The 17471-nt window shown below is 39.3% G+C and overlaps 2 protein-coding genes across 2 annotated transcripts; one reads left to right on the top strand and one right to left on the bottom strand.

Moving 5' to 3' along the window:
• The first annotated feature begins 1052 nt into the window (after window positions 1-1052).
• On the top strand, window positions 1053-9948 carry LOC116259864 (calmodulin-interacting protein 111). Its single transcript, XM_031637827.2, has 11 exons — window positions 1053-1360; window positions 1435-1771; window positions 1851-2009; window positions 2229-3088; window positions 3742-3946; window positions 4874-5081; window positions 6166-6608; window positions 6792-7218; window positions 8337-8417; window positions 8810-9000; window positions 9281-9948. Exons 2-11 carry the CDS (start codon window positions 1502-1504, stop codon window positions 9422-9424), a joined length of 2988 nt encoding a protein of 995 aa, XP_031493687.1. The 5' UTR covers window positions 1053-1360; window positions 1435-1501; the 3' UTR covers window positions 9425-9948.
• On the bottom strand, window positions 9844-15908 carry LOC116259871 (uncharacterized). Its single transcript, XM_031637841.2, has 8 exons — window positions 15630-15908; window positions 14634-14769; window positions 14420-14489; window positions 14243-14336; window positions 12747-12960; window positions 11151-11292; window positions 10202-10372; window positions 9844-10123 (listed from the first exon to the last, which is right to left on the bottom strand). Exons 1-8 carry the CDS (start codon window positions 15874-15876, stop codon window positions 9932-9934), a joined length of 1266 nt encoding a protein of 421 aa, XP_031493701.1. The 5' UTR covers window positions 15877-15908; the 3' UTR covers window positions 9844-9931.
• Window positions 15909-17471: the final 1563 nt, after the last annotated feature.

Here is a 17471-nt window from a genome sequence, read left to right on the forward strand (position 1 = left end):
TACATTCAGGATCAATGGGCAGGAGAACAAATAGCTGATCTTCTTTAGGGTGAACGAGTTCGAGTCGAGTCATTTCCTTAACGAGTCGAGTTAGAGTTCGTGAGTCGACTCGTCGAGTTTGTCGAGCATTAATCAAGTCGATATATTCAAATGAGTTTACGATTTTGTCGAGCCTTAATCGAGTCAAGCTCGAGCTCAACACGTAACTGCGAGCCGAACTTGAGCGCAACACGTAACTGCTTCTGTCGAGCTCGGGCTCGAGGTTTCATTAGTTGAGCCGAGCTTGAGTTGATTGAACTAGGGCTCCATGCTGAAATTGGAGCATCAAAAGAAGAATGAAAATGTCTTAATTTTCATAGGTGTTATGCTCATAGTTGGTAGATTTGAAACTCTTACTCACTGGAATCGGCAGATGACAGGGCCATTGGGTCAGTGAGTTAACTCGTCGACTCCATCAAGTATTCAAATAATGTAAATTAAATTGGGTGATTCTAGATAAGTCAGAGCGAATCTCACCGAACCTTGACTCTTGCCCGGATTTGTTGGTAAGGGTGGACATCGGGCCGGTCAGATAGCGGGTCTCGGCCCAGCCCAGTCCATTTGAAATTAAAAATTAATTTTTAAATTATAAAATATTTTTTTAAAATATAAAATGTATTTAATAATATTAAATATATATTTTTAAAACAAAAAAATTAAAAAAATAAAATTTTAATGTAAACGGCCCGCCGCCGGGCCGGCCTATCGGGCCCGGGCCAGAAAATTCCTGGCCCAAGCCTGGGCCCAATCGGGCCAGGCCAGGCCTGCCCGGCAGCGGCCCGGCCAGTTGCCCAGGCCTAATTGTTGGCAATGCTAGCACTCGACCGATTCCTGAATCAGTTACTCCATTTTAATTAATCGGATCCACTTCTTTCTTTACAAAATCGGATTCGGATCTCCGATCCAATGAAGTGCAATGTGTTGACATCCATAACCGAGAGTGAGGAGGGTTTAGGGTTTATAACCGTGAATATGATTTTACAAGCCCCTTGACTTGATTGAAATACATAGTATCCATAATCGAGAGAGAGGAGGGTTTAGGGTTTAACGGCAGGAGCGGGAGAGATGGTTCAAGATTTAACGGCGAGGGAGGGAGAAAGTTTTTTTCCAGGGGGAGCGGCATATAGTGGGATTTCAACGTTGCAATTTCCGAAAATTTCCAGAAAAAGTAGGATATGTCAGGGAATTGAAGCTCAGCTTAAAGTTGAGAGGAAGACTGACATTATCAAAATTCGTAACGAGCAAGATAGAAGCAAATGGAAGGTGCGATCGGGAAGATAATAGAAGTTTATCTGTCGGCTCAAAAACGTGAACTTTTCCTGTAAACACGGCTATTCAATTTTTTCTCTTCGTTTCTTGGCACTCGACTTCTCCACTCATCCAGAAATATTGCAGAATTAAGCTGTGACGGAACACCGGCTTTCTGAGTTAACCCGCCTTTGGAAGCCGCAAGCAATCGATCATGTCGGGAAAGCAGAAAAGGCCCGCCAAGACGCCCTCTCCCAGGCCTTCACGATCACCTGTGACGACTCCCGGCGCCGATGCAGATGATGCCCGGACGTCGGCAGCGCTCGCAGAAGCTCGGTTGCGCTTCCCGTCCTTTGTTTCGAGCTCTGCGTTTGCCGTACAGGTTACCGAGATCGAACCGCAGACAAAGTTTCCCGGTGCGAGCATTTGGGTCTCGGAATCCGCCATGATGTCGTCCAAATTACGCAGTGGCGTGCTTGTCTCGGTACTTCGCCAGCTTATCGGTTTCAGCTGTCGCCGGCGACGTTAACGGCGAGAGGACTAATGCTTCTTCTCGTTTCCAGGTTTCGCTTCCTGCATTCAAAGAGGACGCTATAGACGTTTTCCCGCTTGATTCATTGTCAAGTGCGTGCGGTGAGCGGTTCAATCTTGAGGTCGGTGATGGATTAGGTGATGAAGCAGGCAATCTCTTCGCCCTCGCTACTGTTTTCCCTTCGTCTAAGGTCAGTGGGGGCATGGACTTATGGTGATGATTGTTAGAGTTACTAGTACTTTCTACAATCTTCGTTTGGTTCCGATCGTCGGTTCATTCGAGGTCAAGAATTGAGCGAGTTTACTGCAGTTGAATTAGATAGTGGGAATCGGAGTTACTGTGTTACAAGCAATCAATGGTTTGAATTCGAAGTTGCAGCTATTGATTCTCCAATTTCTTATAATTGCAGGTTCCGAAGAATGGGGCCAAAGTTTCTTGGAGCTTATCTTGCACCATTGGCAATCCTCCCATTGGAAGAATTGCATTTGTCTCTCGTGTTGAAATACACGATTATGATGGAAATATAGGTGATTTCCAGCCTTCAGGAGCCTCCCACGTCTTGCTTTGCAAATGCGTGGATCTTCATCTTAAGTTTATTCCTTCAAGGTCTAGCACCGTTGCGGAGAAGCAAATGGTATCGTCGGTTGCAGTTGAATCGAAACGCGGGGAGGATGGGAGGTTATTGTCTCCAAAGACGCCGTTGATTAGGCGATCGAAACTCCAATCTTTCGGGTCTCCTTTATCAGAAGACGTGTCGAACAGAAGTAAGGAGCATTCATCGCTTGTGGTCCCCGAACATGATATTTCTATAGCGAAGATGGACGCATCTTCCATTTCAAGCATCTTAGAAGATGAAAAGATGAAGGAGCTTCTGCAACTTGTTTCACGAAGATGGTTGCTTTCACGTGTATTACTACCTGGTAATCTTGTGTCGATCCCAATATCTGGCCACATGTGTTTCTTCAGAGTTGATGCTACGAATCACCATTTGGCCTGCAAGACCGGCAAAGAGTTACATCATTTTGATCATAATTTGGTAAAAACTGTATTCTTGGTTGTCTCTGAGACGACTGCCCATTTATTTTCGTCTACTCCTGCCTCTATGTTAGAGAACCGTGATGTGAGAAGGTCAGAAAAAAGTTCTGACAAGAAACAAGATAATGAAAAGGAAGATTTTTCTATATCTAAACTTGGTGGCCTGTCAAAAGAATTCGAAACCATACAAGAAATAATCAATTTCTCATTGATCAAGCGAGATACCCTGTCAAGGTTCGATTCTTTTCTGCCTAATATACTTACTTTCTAGTTAGTGATAGCCTACTTCTAGGATTTGCTTTTTATGGATTTTTTTTCACTTTTACGAAGTGAAGTCTTGCAACGTAGCTTCATATTTGTCTCTGCTTGGGTACATGATTTACCGATGAATTTGTTGTAGCAAAACCGGTTATTTCTCGTACTTGTTTCATTAGTGATGCCGTGGTGATGGTTACTGCAAGTAAAATATTTCTAATTCCTATACTATTTGTTTGCTCAAACTTGTCCTGCATTATGCCAATGTAGAAGTCCTTCAAAGTTTTGCGAGAATGTCAGACTGATGAATTGGGATTTATTTTTTTGATTGTTTTGATATGGTTCATAATTTTTCTTTTGTAGAACCTGCTTAACTTTATTGCTGCCTCAATTTTTTCTTGATGGTGCCTGATCAGTTAATTATGCATATTGCATGCCATTCCAAGTCAACTGCTTAAGGTTAAGTAGCTGTACAAAGTCATTTACGGAACTTGGACCTTGTGAGCTTCTTTTCATGAACTCAATGAACAGCAAAAAACCTGCATTTTTATGCTACACGAAGCATGTGTATCATTTGTCTCCATATTATTAACTCAGGGAAGCTTGCTATTATGTCTCTCTCAATATTTCAGGATGGGAATACTGCCAACAAAAGGAATTCTGCTTCATGGACCACCTGGTACAGGAAAAACATCATTGGCTTGCGCCTGTGTTCATCATGCAGGTGTCAATGTCTTCTGTATCAATGGGCCTGAGGTCGTCAGTCAGTACTACGGAGAAAGTGAACAAGCGCTTCATGCAATATTTGAAACTGCAAGACAGGCTGCCCCTTCAGTGGTAAAAGTCATTTCTTTCTTTATATTGCCAAGAGAAATAGTCAGTGACCCAAAAGGTCGAAGAGGGGGAGGATTCCCCTCAACTGGGGTTTCCTGTATGAAAGTAAGGCTTTAGAACAGCAGTACATGGAAACCCAGTTTGTAAAGGTTGGGGCTTGAGAAACCCAAGAACTTGCTGCAGATCAGGTTGTGAAAAAAATTTGCATTCCCTCTATCTAAACTTTAAAGGTTTTCTATCGCCAAACTCAAAAGTGACAAAAGGGATGAAAATTTTTTGGATGCTGGTGAACCATCAAGGAACAGTTTTTCTGAAAAAAAAAAAGAAAAATAAAGCAAAAGCTGTCTGTTGTTTGACCTCCACTTTCTGTAAGATGGTTGGGTTGGTACTTCTCAATTCCAAGGGTTCCAAACCCACCATTTTTGTTGTTTAGTAACAAAAATTTTGGTACTGTGTTTGACAAACTGCAAAAGAGGAGCTAGCCATTTTTTAACCAGCCACCAATAGGAACATGGCTGCTCTAAAAGTATATTTACCAATGTTCTGTTGGCAGTTTCTTAGCAGTTTTTATCTAAAAAAAATGTTTTTCCACAAAAAAATTTTGGATATAGAATAGTTAGTATTTCCCTGGTGTTTTCTTTTAGAAGCTACAAAAAATGCATTAGAGGCAAGATGCACATTTCACCTTTCACCATGTGCGTGTGTTTTGTATGTGTGCATGCTTACTCGTATGCATGCATGCCTGCAGAGGCCAAGGAGAATTCTGGCCTGCAGGCAAGTCTAACAGCTATATTGCTGCACTATACGTGCAAAAGTTACATAACATTTGGTCTGGTTTATTTTCAAGCGGTCATGGTTGTTGATCCATGACATTGATTCTGTTATGCTTCTTTTGGTGACCATGGAATTAATTTGGTGATCTTCTCGAAGGTATTTATAGACGAATTGGATGCCATTGCTCCAGCCCGAAAAGATGCCACTGAAGACCTTTCACAAAGAATGGTTGCTGCGTTGTTGAACTTGATGGATGGGGCTATGAGAAGTGATGGTGTCCTTGTAATTGCTGCAACTAATCGTCCTGACAGCATTGATCCAGCTTTAAGGCGACCAGGAAGGCTTGACCAAGAAATTGAAATTGGTATATATAATTTCTTTTCTTTTTTTCTTACGAAGTAATTTCTTTTTTTTTTTCAGGCGCAAAGGTAGTGATAAACTACTGAGATGATTCTATTGGGATGAGTCCTTCATTAATTTATCTTAAAAAAAGGTAGTCAAGAGAAGAGTTTGTTTTTAACTTTTTACAACACTAAATGTAAATTAGGATTTTTTTTCTTTTTCTTTTTTAGCAACACATTGAGAATTATTGAATTTTGAGGTCAATGATGAAGAGATGGTGGATTAAAACAGGACAATTTTTGTTGAGAGTTCACAAGGCTGGAAGGTAGTGGTTCATCTTATTTCATTAGAAGGGATAATAGTACTGCACCAAATTATTTTGAGCTTTGAAGTTTCACAATTAGTCTCTAACCTTCATATTGAGGCCCAAGCAAGTTTCATAAATAAGTGCATGCTTGATGGGAGGGAATAGTTTTTGTGTTGACCTTTTAGGAGGATATTATTTCCACCGTACATCTTGGCATGAAAAAGTTTTCAGAAAAACTTTTTCACCAAGCCCTTGGTACACACCTTTTTTTATCTTTTTCTCCCCACACAGATGTCTGACCTTCTTAGCCAAATGTTTAACTCATCAAAAACAAGAACTTATTCTCCCTGATTATTTTTTCAGCCTAAACTGCCCCCTAAACTTCTAGATCATAATTAGAAGAACAAATCTTTTATATGAATCAACTTTCCGTGATGAAGTTTTCTTACTTCTTAGCCATGAAATCTGGTTGTTTATTAGTTTGGAATTATAGCTGTATTTCTGTGTCTTCTTATTGTCTTTGTCATATGGTTTGTTTTGCATCTAGTATTGTGTTGTTTGCTGTTGGTCGTATTTCAAAGTTTGTAATTGGATTCATTTGTCATCATTATTATGGTGCAGCGGGTTGTTATGTGGGCTAACTTCCTTTCCTATCGTCATGACATCCACATGACCATCTCAATTTTCATTTTGTCTTGCAGTAGCATTTCTCTGCGTATCTGTATTAAGACATTATATTTTCCATATAACCTGTAATTATAAAATCACAACTACTGATTTCAGTTTTACTATTTCTCAGGTGTACCATCTCCAAATCAGAGAGGTGAAATACTGCATTGCATTCTCAAAGGAATGAGCCATTCACTTCTTGATTCAGAGATTGTGTCTCTTGCTTCAAGTACACATGGATTTGTGGGTGCTGACCTTGCTGCTCTTTGCAATGAAGCAGCACTATGTGCTCTTGACCGTTACATCAAATTGAGCAGTACGCATGGAGGTGGAAATACTGCTTTGTTTTATAAGACAGATCTCGTTTCATCATTCTCACACTTGTCTGTTTCATCACCATTCTCTTCTGATGATGACAAACAACACATGCATAATACTACTCTCGAAAATGATTGCTCTGCCAGTGGACGTGCAGAACAGGAAGCTTACCTGGCCAGAGAATCCTCACTCAGTGTGACCATTCATGACTTTGAAAAAGCAAGGGCAAAAGTGAGACCCAGTGCCATGAGGGAGGTACTAATTTTCCAAGGTTTAGATTATTGTAACTGATCATGCAGCATGGATCCTTGAACTGTGTGCACTTTTTATGTTCGATGAGCACCAAAGATTAATGCACACTGACAAATCTATCTACTTTAAGCTGATGTTGACATATTTCTAATTTATTTCTCTGTTGGCTAAACCCTTGCTGGTCAGATCATGCTAGAGATACCTAAGGTTTCCTGGGATGATATTGGTGGACAACAGGAGGTCAAACAACAACTAATTGAAGCTGTAGTTTGGCCCCAGAGACACCAAGATGCCTTTAAGCGTATAGGGGCACCTCCACCAGCAGGTGTTCTGTTGTTTGGGCCCCCAGGTTGCAGTAAAACGCTAATGGCCAGGGCAGTAGCTTCTGAAGCAAGGCTGAACTTTCTGGCAGTTAAGGGTCCAGAACTCTTCAGCAAGTGGGTTGGTGAATCTGAAAAGGCTGTTAAGTCATTATTTTCCAAGGCGAGAGCAGCTGCTCCATCAATCATATTTTTTGATGAAATTGATGGTCTTGCTGTTGTTCGTGGTCATGATGGTGATGGGGCATCAGTTGCTGATAGAGTGATAACTCAACTTCTTGTTGAATTAGACGGTGAGAAAATCTTTGCCACTTGTACTATATTTTTATCACTGCTGCTTATATAGGTGTGGAGGATATTGCTACTTTTTTTATTGCTGGGATCCTTGAGCCGACATGAGAGGCACACTTGCTTTCAGACATTATTTGCATGGCTATCACATGCATGTGCAGTTATTTTTTAGGCCAAAAGAAAGCTGAAAACATAGGAAGGAACAATCATTATAAAACCATAAAGTGCATAACATGGAGCTAATAGAAACTTAGTACCACGCAGTTGAATCAGTCTGTCTGTCTGAATTTATGAATTATGATCAAGCGCCCTAATCCAATACAAAGTGCTGCTCTTCCATGTGCCATGAGCAGGGAGAAATTTTGAGTTTTGAATCCTTGATTACCTTCTGCATCATCTTATGTTTCACCATGCAGATGCTGAGGAGTTGCAACTGCCATATCTTGATGTTTTTTTTCCCGTATTCTCATGTGAGCTGCAAAATAGCTTGTTTATCATCTTAAGTTATTGTAGTTTGAAGGATCTGAAATAGCAAGCTTGTTGGTGAGAAAGGGGCTTGAGTAAGAGCCATTTGCCTAGTTGGCCAAGTTGGGGATCAGTCTCTCTAAACTGCAGCACATGATCTGGAATTCAACTTGTTAGGGATAGAAAACAGGATAGATTGACCTTGTTAGATGGAAAACGTCTACAGAGTTGAAAGTTTTTTGAGACCAGCTGTGTGAGGATACATCATGGGTAGACTCCTTGAGGGATCTGAACCTCCTAAAGAATATAATGTGATTATTTGTGTGTTTATTGTCCACTAGTTATTTTGACTCTCATGCTTCCATTTCCTCAGCAAATGCTTTGGACCTTGGTGTCTCTCCTGCATCACACCTGCCTCATCTGCTGTGGAGTCGTGATCAAGCTTTCTTTTGTTCATCTCTAATTACTGAAGGGTTTAGCTTCAGTATTTTCCCAAGTTTGGAAATATGTGTGTACTGAAACAGCAGTTTGTCTTTGTATTTGAATCTATTGATTTGGTCACAGTGTCCATCACTCTGCATGTGTTGGTCTTATGATTTATTCTTAATTTTTCTTCACCTTTGACATTTTGATTGCAAATCCGTCCCTTTTGCAGGTTTGCATCAGAGGGTTGGTGTGACTGTCATTGCAGCAACCAATCGACCAGACAAGATTGATTCTGCACTTCTACGTCCAGGTACTGTTCACTATTTAGGCATTGACTGTGAAATGAGGACGGTAGTCGGCCAACATGTGACCCCATTTTCTGGAGATTTTAGGACCTTAGGACTAGAATGTCATGATATGACTGTTGTTTTGGATCAGGCTTATTTTATTAAGTCACCATGCTTAAATGGTTGTAAAATTTGCAACCAACACTGAAGTAAGTGATGCATAAGCTCATTCTTCAAGGCCTAAGGAACAAATGTACTACTAGAAATGTTTCTCATATGACCATCTTCAGTTACTTGTTGGTTCAGATTAGCACAATTCAGTCACTGTAACCTGCATTGCCACAAGAGAGTCCCTTAAGAATCAGGTTTCTGTTTGTGTCTCAAGCTAAACCTTTTAACCTTGTTCTGTTTACAGGACGGTTCGATAGGTTGCTTTATGTTGGACCCCCCAATAAAAAGGACAGGGAAGATATATTCCACATTCATCTGCGCAGAATGCCTTGTAATTCTGATGTTAGCATATCAGATCTTGCTGAATGGACTGAAGGTTTCACTGGAGCAGATATCTCCATGGTCTGCCGTGAAGCAGCCATTGCTGCATTAGAGGTTTGTTTTTGTCTCCTGTGCTTTAAAGCTGATTGACCATCCACATTTGCCTTATCGCAAAATTGTTGACCTGCCTTTAAGAGCCTGGTAATCTTAAGTCGAGTTTGGTGTATGATTGACATTAGAGAGTTAGATGGGTAGACCTTGTCAACAATTGACTGGATTGGCCTTGTGGTTCTGGCAGAGCTAAGTTGCTTTCTTGAACTGTAGCAAATTTTCATGTTTTATAACTAATGTTGTATTTAAGAATGTTTGAATAGATAATCTCTTATTTGTACAGGAGAATATTGATGCATTGAACGTATCAAGGTCCAATTTTGAGACTGCACTTCAAAGAGTGCCTTCTTCAAAGTCGGAGTCATACCCAGAGTTGTCAAAGAAATTTCAGAGACTTGTAGCGAGCATCAGTGTTGGAGATAGATGACTCAAGTAAGATGATGGTGTGAATTTTAGAAAAAGAAATGCTAACAGGAAAAGTCATTTATGAAGCTTCTCGGGGAGATAATGTCATTGCACATGCATTTCCATTTGAAAATACATGGAATCTTGGGTCTGTGCAAATTGTTTCAACTCAGTTGAGCCCATGCTGGTCTGGACCGCCCAACAAAGTTGCTCATCATGTTAAGCTTGGCTGAGAGTCGACATCTTGACAGGAGCACTGTACTTAGCAATTGTGGTGGTGGTGTCACTGGTGTGTGAACAGCATAGGTGGAGGAACCTGATCAGAGGAGAGATCACCAATATGAATGCTGTCACTATGGTTAAACAAAGCAGATATGGACATTGATTGCTGTCAAAGAAAAGCTCGAACACAGAAAATTATTATTCAGGCTGAGGAAAATGTGATTCAAGAGCAGTTTCTTTTGTCTGACAGTTGAGAATACATTATCTCAAGCTAGGAAAATTATTGGAAAAGTCACCATTTATAAAGTTACATTATCTCGACAACTGCTCTGCCTATGATCTTTCCATGGTTGAGATCATCATATGCAGCTGTAGCTTCCTCAAATTTGCATTTCCTTGACACTGCAGCCTCAAGATTGAAAATTCCAGTTTCAGCGAGTTTCACAAGCATTGGAAGATCTTGTCTTGCTCTAGCACCATATGAACCAATAATCTTGACCTATTCCAAATTAAGAAGTTTATTTTAGATTCAGAATATGCGCGTTGTATTCATAGTTCTCTAGGTTGAATGCATTACCTGCCGCCGAACTAGGCGATTTATATCTACCTCCCCAACTGCACCAGCTGCAGAAAGTCCAATCATTACAGCTTTTCCTCCATCTCTTACACTTTGTACAGTCTGCATGAATGTCAATGGCTTTCCCAATGCTTCAACAGCAACATCGACACCCATCCCACGAGTTATTTCCTGGAAAATTAATTATCAGTAGCATGTTCAATGTCAATAATAAAGAACCATGCAGTTGCACTTAGGGTTGAGGCATGGTGAGCAGTGCTAGACTCAGAGTTTTACCTCATCTCGTTAACAAAGTAGCCAAAGCTGTAATGATCAGGCCAAACCAGGTAGGTGCAACCAACGTTTTGTCATTAAGTTTTGTCCGGATGCTCCTAATAATTCTTAGTTAGGATAATCACTTTCCGAACATAGTCATTCAGCTCGTTGCTTTTCTATTTTTTAAAATTAGTTTATTGAATTAATTTGAAATTGCTTATGTAAAACCTCAGTTGGACCAACCAATGCGTTAGCTGCATGACCTAATGGTAAATGGAGCCAATTGGTCATGAGTTGCCTTTTCATACTCTTTTCCTACGATAATCAGATCAAAACACAGCCTGCTAATGAAATGGAACTGTTCTTCACAAACCAGGTCACCAAGTCAAGCAGAAGAGGAGATTTATATGTTTCACGTCAATTGTCCACTGAAGCACCATTCTGGTTTTAAGTCTTTAGTGATAGCGTCTATTTGGGTTGAAAATGATCTGTCTAAAAGCAACAAAACTTCCAATGGTACCAATTAGTGCAGAACCTTTTCCTAATGAAGTTGGGAGAACTTAACCACTAGATATAACGTCAATTAATTATGTGAATCACCAGCTCTCCAAGTTTGCCCCAATCAGATATAAAAGTAAATAGCAAAAATTAACTCCAATAACACTACAAACAGTATGGGCGTTTAGCAGAATACCCTTATTCTATCAGCAACATTTTCTTTAGCTGCATTGACGGTGTGAGTTGCCCCAAGCTTCTTTGCGTTCTGCAGTTTATCATCCTGAACATCAACTGCAATAATCTCACTAGCGCCAAAGGCTCGTGCAATCTGCAAACAGCTGAGCAAACCATCAAATCAAATCAAATCAACAGGCAAATAAGCTGCTAAAGTGATTTTTCTGTTATACAATATAGCAAAGCAATTAACCAACATTGTCACACCAAAGGACCTGGAAATCCTGGGAACTATTAAAGGTGTAGGTTAATGATGCAAACAATATGCAAGGACATCTTTTTGTTTCATCCAAAGCTAACATCAAGGTTTAATGATTAATATCCGCCAATGTACCCATTAAATTATAGCAAAATTTAACACAAGCATGGAAAACATTGCCTACCTGATAGTAACCCCTGATTTTTTTATTTTATTTTATTTTTTTTACCAAAACAAATAACGGATACACCCTCCTACTGAACCTGATGGAGAAGCAGCTCACTGTTATCACTGCCAGCCAGTATTCAAGTTACTGCAGCTTCAGTAATTTAGACAAGGAATTTTCACAGTGGAAATGGAATACAAGGATACAGTAACTTATTAGACTTGGGGTAAATTCTGCCTAGAAGCAGCTCAATGTTCCTCTTTAGCAGAGTGAAAAGCAAGGTTATCACTCTCAATTGTGGTGACTGACCTTATATTCTCAGCAACCTTTTCTAGGAAAATTTTCTCCAAAATGCAGCTTTTCTATGATATTTTCAAAACATCATGACATTCCATAATTGCCTAGACCGTTGACAAAAGAATGTTGATAATATCATCACATTTTCAAGAAATGTCCAAGAAATAACTGATATGCTGTCAAGTTGTCAGCTAAGATCCCAAAAAAGGGGTTGCAGACAATTAACTTTTTGTATCAGCTACAAAATTGGAAAGCAAGACCCAACTTGGATTTTCCAATCTGTAATATCTTCATATGAGAGCCTATGTAATAGAATTTAGGGCACGGAAACCATGAACTTTGGTGCCTCCACTCAGATGGCAGTAGCTTGGATTTTTCAGCTGCAAAGGAAGAGGAACAGAAGACATGTGGAAGGGTAACCTAGTCTTTCACCTCAGTAATTGTATAAAATTTTTGTAGCTGTTTATAACAGAAAGTAACTACAAATACACGGAACAGCATTTAAGCCCATCATGTTTTCATGCATCTTCCTCCTTTTCTGTTTTTGAGAATGAAAGAAAGCACACATTCAGAGTGCTACAGTACTCCCTGTGTCGCATAACATTCTTGTGCAAATGCTACTTATCTTCTTTTTGATTCAGTTTGTCTTCCCTGTGCTGTTCTTCCTGTCAAAAATGTTTTTTGCACTGAAAGAAATTTCTCTTATATATTATGAACCTGGTGCAATAGGAATGGTGCTTCTGAGACTGGACACGCTGTTCAATGTCCAGAGAAATGGAATGTAAAAGTTATCAAATGAAAAAAAATTGTTATATTATATATATGTATCATGTCCGCAATCCTCAGATGTTTGGAAATCCTTTTATTAAATGGCAAATCATAAGAATGATATTCACCTTGTTCCAACTCCACCAATGCCAATAATAGCAACAGCATCACCAGCACGCAAATCTGCAGCATGTCTCATGGCACCATAGGCTGTGAAAACTGCACATCCTAGGATAGCTGATTCTGCGTATGGCAGTGAATCAGGAAGAAGCGCTAATGCATTAGCTGGAACTACACAGTACTCTGCAAGACCCCCCATACTGTACATGTACACTGGTTTTCCTGCATAATATAATAAAAATTATGGGAGGAGCAGATATGAAAATGGACCATAACAAACTTAGCAGCAACCTAGGGTAATTAAACTGATAGAAGCAGAAACATGTTGGATGACAATGATAATTTTGAAATTTTTAAGTGAAAATAGAAGCTGAAATATGTCGGTTGATAATGATCATTTTATCCTTCTATTGAAACCATCGTAAGAATTAAATTTACATCAATTATTAAAGAAAATGCAAAACGGTCATATCCACCATGTCAATGCAACATATGCAGCTGTGACATTAACGTATGTGAGCCATGAGCTTGCAAGAGAAGCAACAGAATCGACCAGGTTGACAACCTTGGGCAAGATTATCTAAACTATTTAGATGACAGCAACCACAACTACTCATAGGAGAATCATATTCAGTTGTTTAAACATATGTCAATCCTTGCAGAGTCAAGTGGATTTCTGGAACCTATGAGGTCCCGCGAATATGGATTTTGTTTCTGCACATCATAAAGGTAAAGACGAGTACACTGACATTAAGTGAATACAAATAAAGGCATTTAGAAGAAACAGAAAATAAATTTTATGTTTGATCTTTGAAGTTTGAAGAACAGTATTGGTTTGCAATAACAAGGAGTCCTTCTGGAAAGAGTTAACAGAAGTAAAATGCAAGTAATCGCATGCTGTCACTTCCACAAATGAAATTTTACGTACTCAAGACAGGTAAAAGCTTTTGAAAGTATTGCCGATATGCATAAGTAAATAAAAAAGCTGTGTCAACTATACAAACTTGCCCTGCTAAACTTTGGAGTTTGGACTCCCTTAACTGATGAATATCATATTGGAATACCACCTGAAAATTTATTTCATGTAACGGTTATGCAAGATGTGTTTTTGGTACATGCACATGCTCATATTTAGAAGCAAATTCTAAAAAGCCAAGGTCAACTATGCAAGCTAGTAATGCTGGAATTTGTACTCTCTTAAGGACATTGCAGTAGAAATCCATTTCAACAATATTAGCTAAGGATGGCTATTCAAAGCTTGTTCATCTTACAGATAAATTTTGTCTATATAGTTAATAATTATAATCATGCTTATATTTGTATTTTACATGTATATTTATATGTATGTATTTATATGTCAGCAGGCAGTTTGGAGACTGCAAAAAACAGGTATCAGTAGTGAATTATAACTTGTAAAGAGTTTGTCTCTCAATATGTCCAAGATGCTAAAAACAGTATAGGTCTGTTATGCCAAAAAAACATGTATAAGAAATGAAAAGTATACCACTGCCACGCAAAAATAGTCGAGTTTCACCATCATATAGTGTTCCCTTTGATCTGTTATATGCAAAGAATGACTCACATATGTCCTCTTGGCCCTGACAATTCTCAAAATAGTTCCAATTAGCATGTAAACAATTGAACTCCTGATGCTACAAAAAAACAGGGCCGGTGATATTACCTTCACACAAAAATGACAATTACCACATGGCATTATGAATGCTCCAACTACATGAGAGCCAACAGGAAATCTACAAAAACGAACCATTTCCACGTTATTGTGCAAACTAGCCGCAACCTAATCCATCTCAGCAAATGACTTAAGAACTACGCAGTAAAACTCTATCATACACAAGTTTCTTAATCCAATGAAAAGACAACTAAACTTGATTTACCTTCTTATCACGCCAGCATCAGTATGTGCTCCATGCTCCACAATCTCTCCAGTTATTTCATGACCCACAACACAGGGAGCCGAAAAAGGAAGTTCACCCTTAATGACATGCAGATCCGAATGGCATATTCCACAAGCTACAAAGAGAAAATTGAAACTAGATATAATCTTCACTTCAATGGACTGCCTAATAGTTCTCTAAATCTACGTTACTGATTTAGTAGATAGACAGATCTGAGCATGAAAGCAGTTAAGGGATCGCCCCAAGGACTGGCAGATCCGGTCATCAAAAAATCACAACGGGGAAAATGCTCTATCCAAAACGTCCACTGAGATCATCTGTCTGCAGCGTCTGCAGATGGGGCCGACCGTCTGTAGAATCATCATTGGCAACCATCGCGGTGGCCGTTGATCGCCAATTGTCGACCCAATCTTTTAGAGTGCTTACCCACCATGGTTGGCAGATAGTATCACCTGCGACTCCCACTACTACTATTACTACTACTACTACTCTCTCTCTCTCTCTCTTCAAGCTGAAAATGAGAAGGATATTTCAACAATTAAAACCTCAAAGACTTGGCGCATAGAATCAGAGATGCGATAAACGGATCCATAGTCAATTGGTCGCGCTTAAGCGAGCAGGAACAGCCTTCAAATTTGACGATCACCAATTCACTCTGCAACTCAAAGAGACGAAGATAAACGAATGGAAAGGGCCCTACCAATGAGCTGAGGAAAAGGAAAAAGTACACCATTATCAGTATAACATATAAATATCTTCCTATCTTTGACTTTCATAAAACCGTCACTCGTCCATCCTCTAAAACGTAAGAACACAGACAACGGAAACCCAGAAACAAATCAGAATAAAACCATACCAACAAAAAAGAGAGAGAGAGACGTAGAATTTGATCACCACGGAACTTAAACCACCACCAAGAAATATCATGCCACTCGAAGAGAACGGCAAGAAAACCAAGGATGGATGCCTACCAACCTTTCGTCTTGATGAGAACCTCGCCCGCTTTGGGGCGGGGCATCTGAAACTCCTCGATGGTGAGCGGCTTTCCCGGCTCCCAGAACACCGTGCCGCGCATGAAGGAAGGGGCGCCGTTCAAATGGTACCCGCCGTGATCGATCCTCGCGCCTCCCTTCGGAGCGTCGGTGGATGAGAACCGCCGGAAAGCCACGGGACGGCCGAAAAGCCTGCTGGCGAGTGCGCGGGAACGAGAGAAGAGCGCCATGGCGACCGGAGCACACACCAGAGCAGAGCAGGCACGTCTCTCTCGTTTTATAGTGTAGACTGCAGACTCATCCACTAAAAACAACGGTGGGACCCATGCCCGTCCGCCCACCAAAGCCGGAGAAAATATCGCCTTTAAAACCCTTAACCAAAAAAACGTGATCTTCCAGCTTTATTTTTCCTCCGGGGGTTCGAGACTTGGGTGTCACTGAATCGTACGTTATTTGCCTTCTAAATTTTTTATTTTCACTTGTTTAACGACTCTGAATCTGGACTTCTTCTATGGCATCATTCATATGTATAATTATTTTACAAATATATTGATGTGATAAGAAGTTGGTTGCCAGATAGTTGTTTTTTTTATTTTTTATCATTAAAAACTGTCACAAAAGTTGCATTAGCGATGGCATGCTACGCCGCTATGAAATTTAATGGCAGAACGCAATAATTTTTATTGGCATGGTGCATCTTTCTTTTAAGAATAGTAGTTGATCATGTTTCGTAAAAACCACTTAAACTAAATCATGTTTTATTTCAAATGAGTTCTTATAAACATATTATGATGTTTTATTTTGTTTAAACATATAAAGGGTATGATTTTTATCCCCAACCTAGTGGGTATGAAATCTTCCAGCTTCCTTATACACACACATGTAGAAAAAGAGAAAGAGATGTTGGTAGACACAAAAGTCTAAGGTGTTAAATCATAAGGATTCATAATTGTTTGTGTTTAAAAAAATTGGATTGTTGATGGAAAAACAAGAAAAAAAAGCTGTTAATAAATGTAACATGACTAAAATACTTCATCTTATTCTTTGTATGTCCAACAAGACACTTAGATATTAAGAAACAATTTCAACATTAAGAGAAAAACAAAGTGATGAAGCATTTTTGTCATCTAATATTACTTTATATTGTTTTTTTTTTTGTTTTTGTTTCAGCTGTTGATATGAAAAAACTCAAAGGCTAAAATGGTTCTTTATCCATCTAGCATCTACCTACCAGCTATCAATTTCACACACACACATATATATATATATATATAAAGAGAAAAGGAGAGAGAAAGAGAGAACCAACCAACTAAGCCTATTCTTCCATTTTTTGGTCTTTCTATAATGATTCAAGAAAAAAAAAAACTCAATCAAAAATCAATTTTTATCATTAATTTGGTTTGATATCTCCAAAACTCAAATTGTACCTGTCTCAGCCAAGTCTTGGGTCCTAACCTATGACTCAATAAATGAACAATCCCGATCCGACTCAAGCAATTTCTGAGTCGAATCGCCGTGTTTGCCAACTATGGTTTTATGACAACTTGACTTTTTAGTTTTGGAAACATACTTGGTATATTTGAGTGACAAGACAAAAACAATGTGTTATGTAAATCGAGCCTACTTTTAAAGCTCTGCTTTGTCAAAATATTTCACAAATCAAAATTTAATTGTCATCCAAATACACCTAAAGGGGCGTTTGGTAGCCTCAGATATAATATTGGAAGCCATTAAAAATTATTGAGGATCTCAAGTATCCATAGATGTTAGGTCACTCCTTCCCTTCGGATGAAGGTCATGTTTGATGCATAGGAATTTCACTCTG

The sequence above is a fragment of the Nymphaea colorata genome, chromosome 1 (assembly GCF_008831285.2).
Source record: "Nymphaea colorata isolate Beijing-Zhang1983 chromosome 1, ASM883128v2, whole genome shotgun sequence".
Taxonomy (NCBI): domain Eukaryota; kingdom Viridiplantae; phylum Streptophyta; class Magnoliopsida; order Nymphaeales; family Nymphaeaceae; genus Nymphaea; species Nymphaea colorata.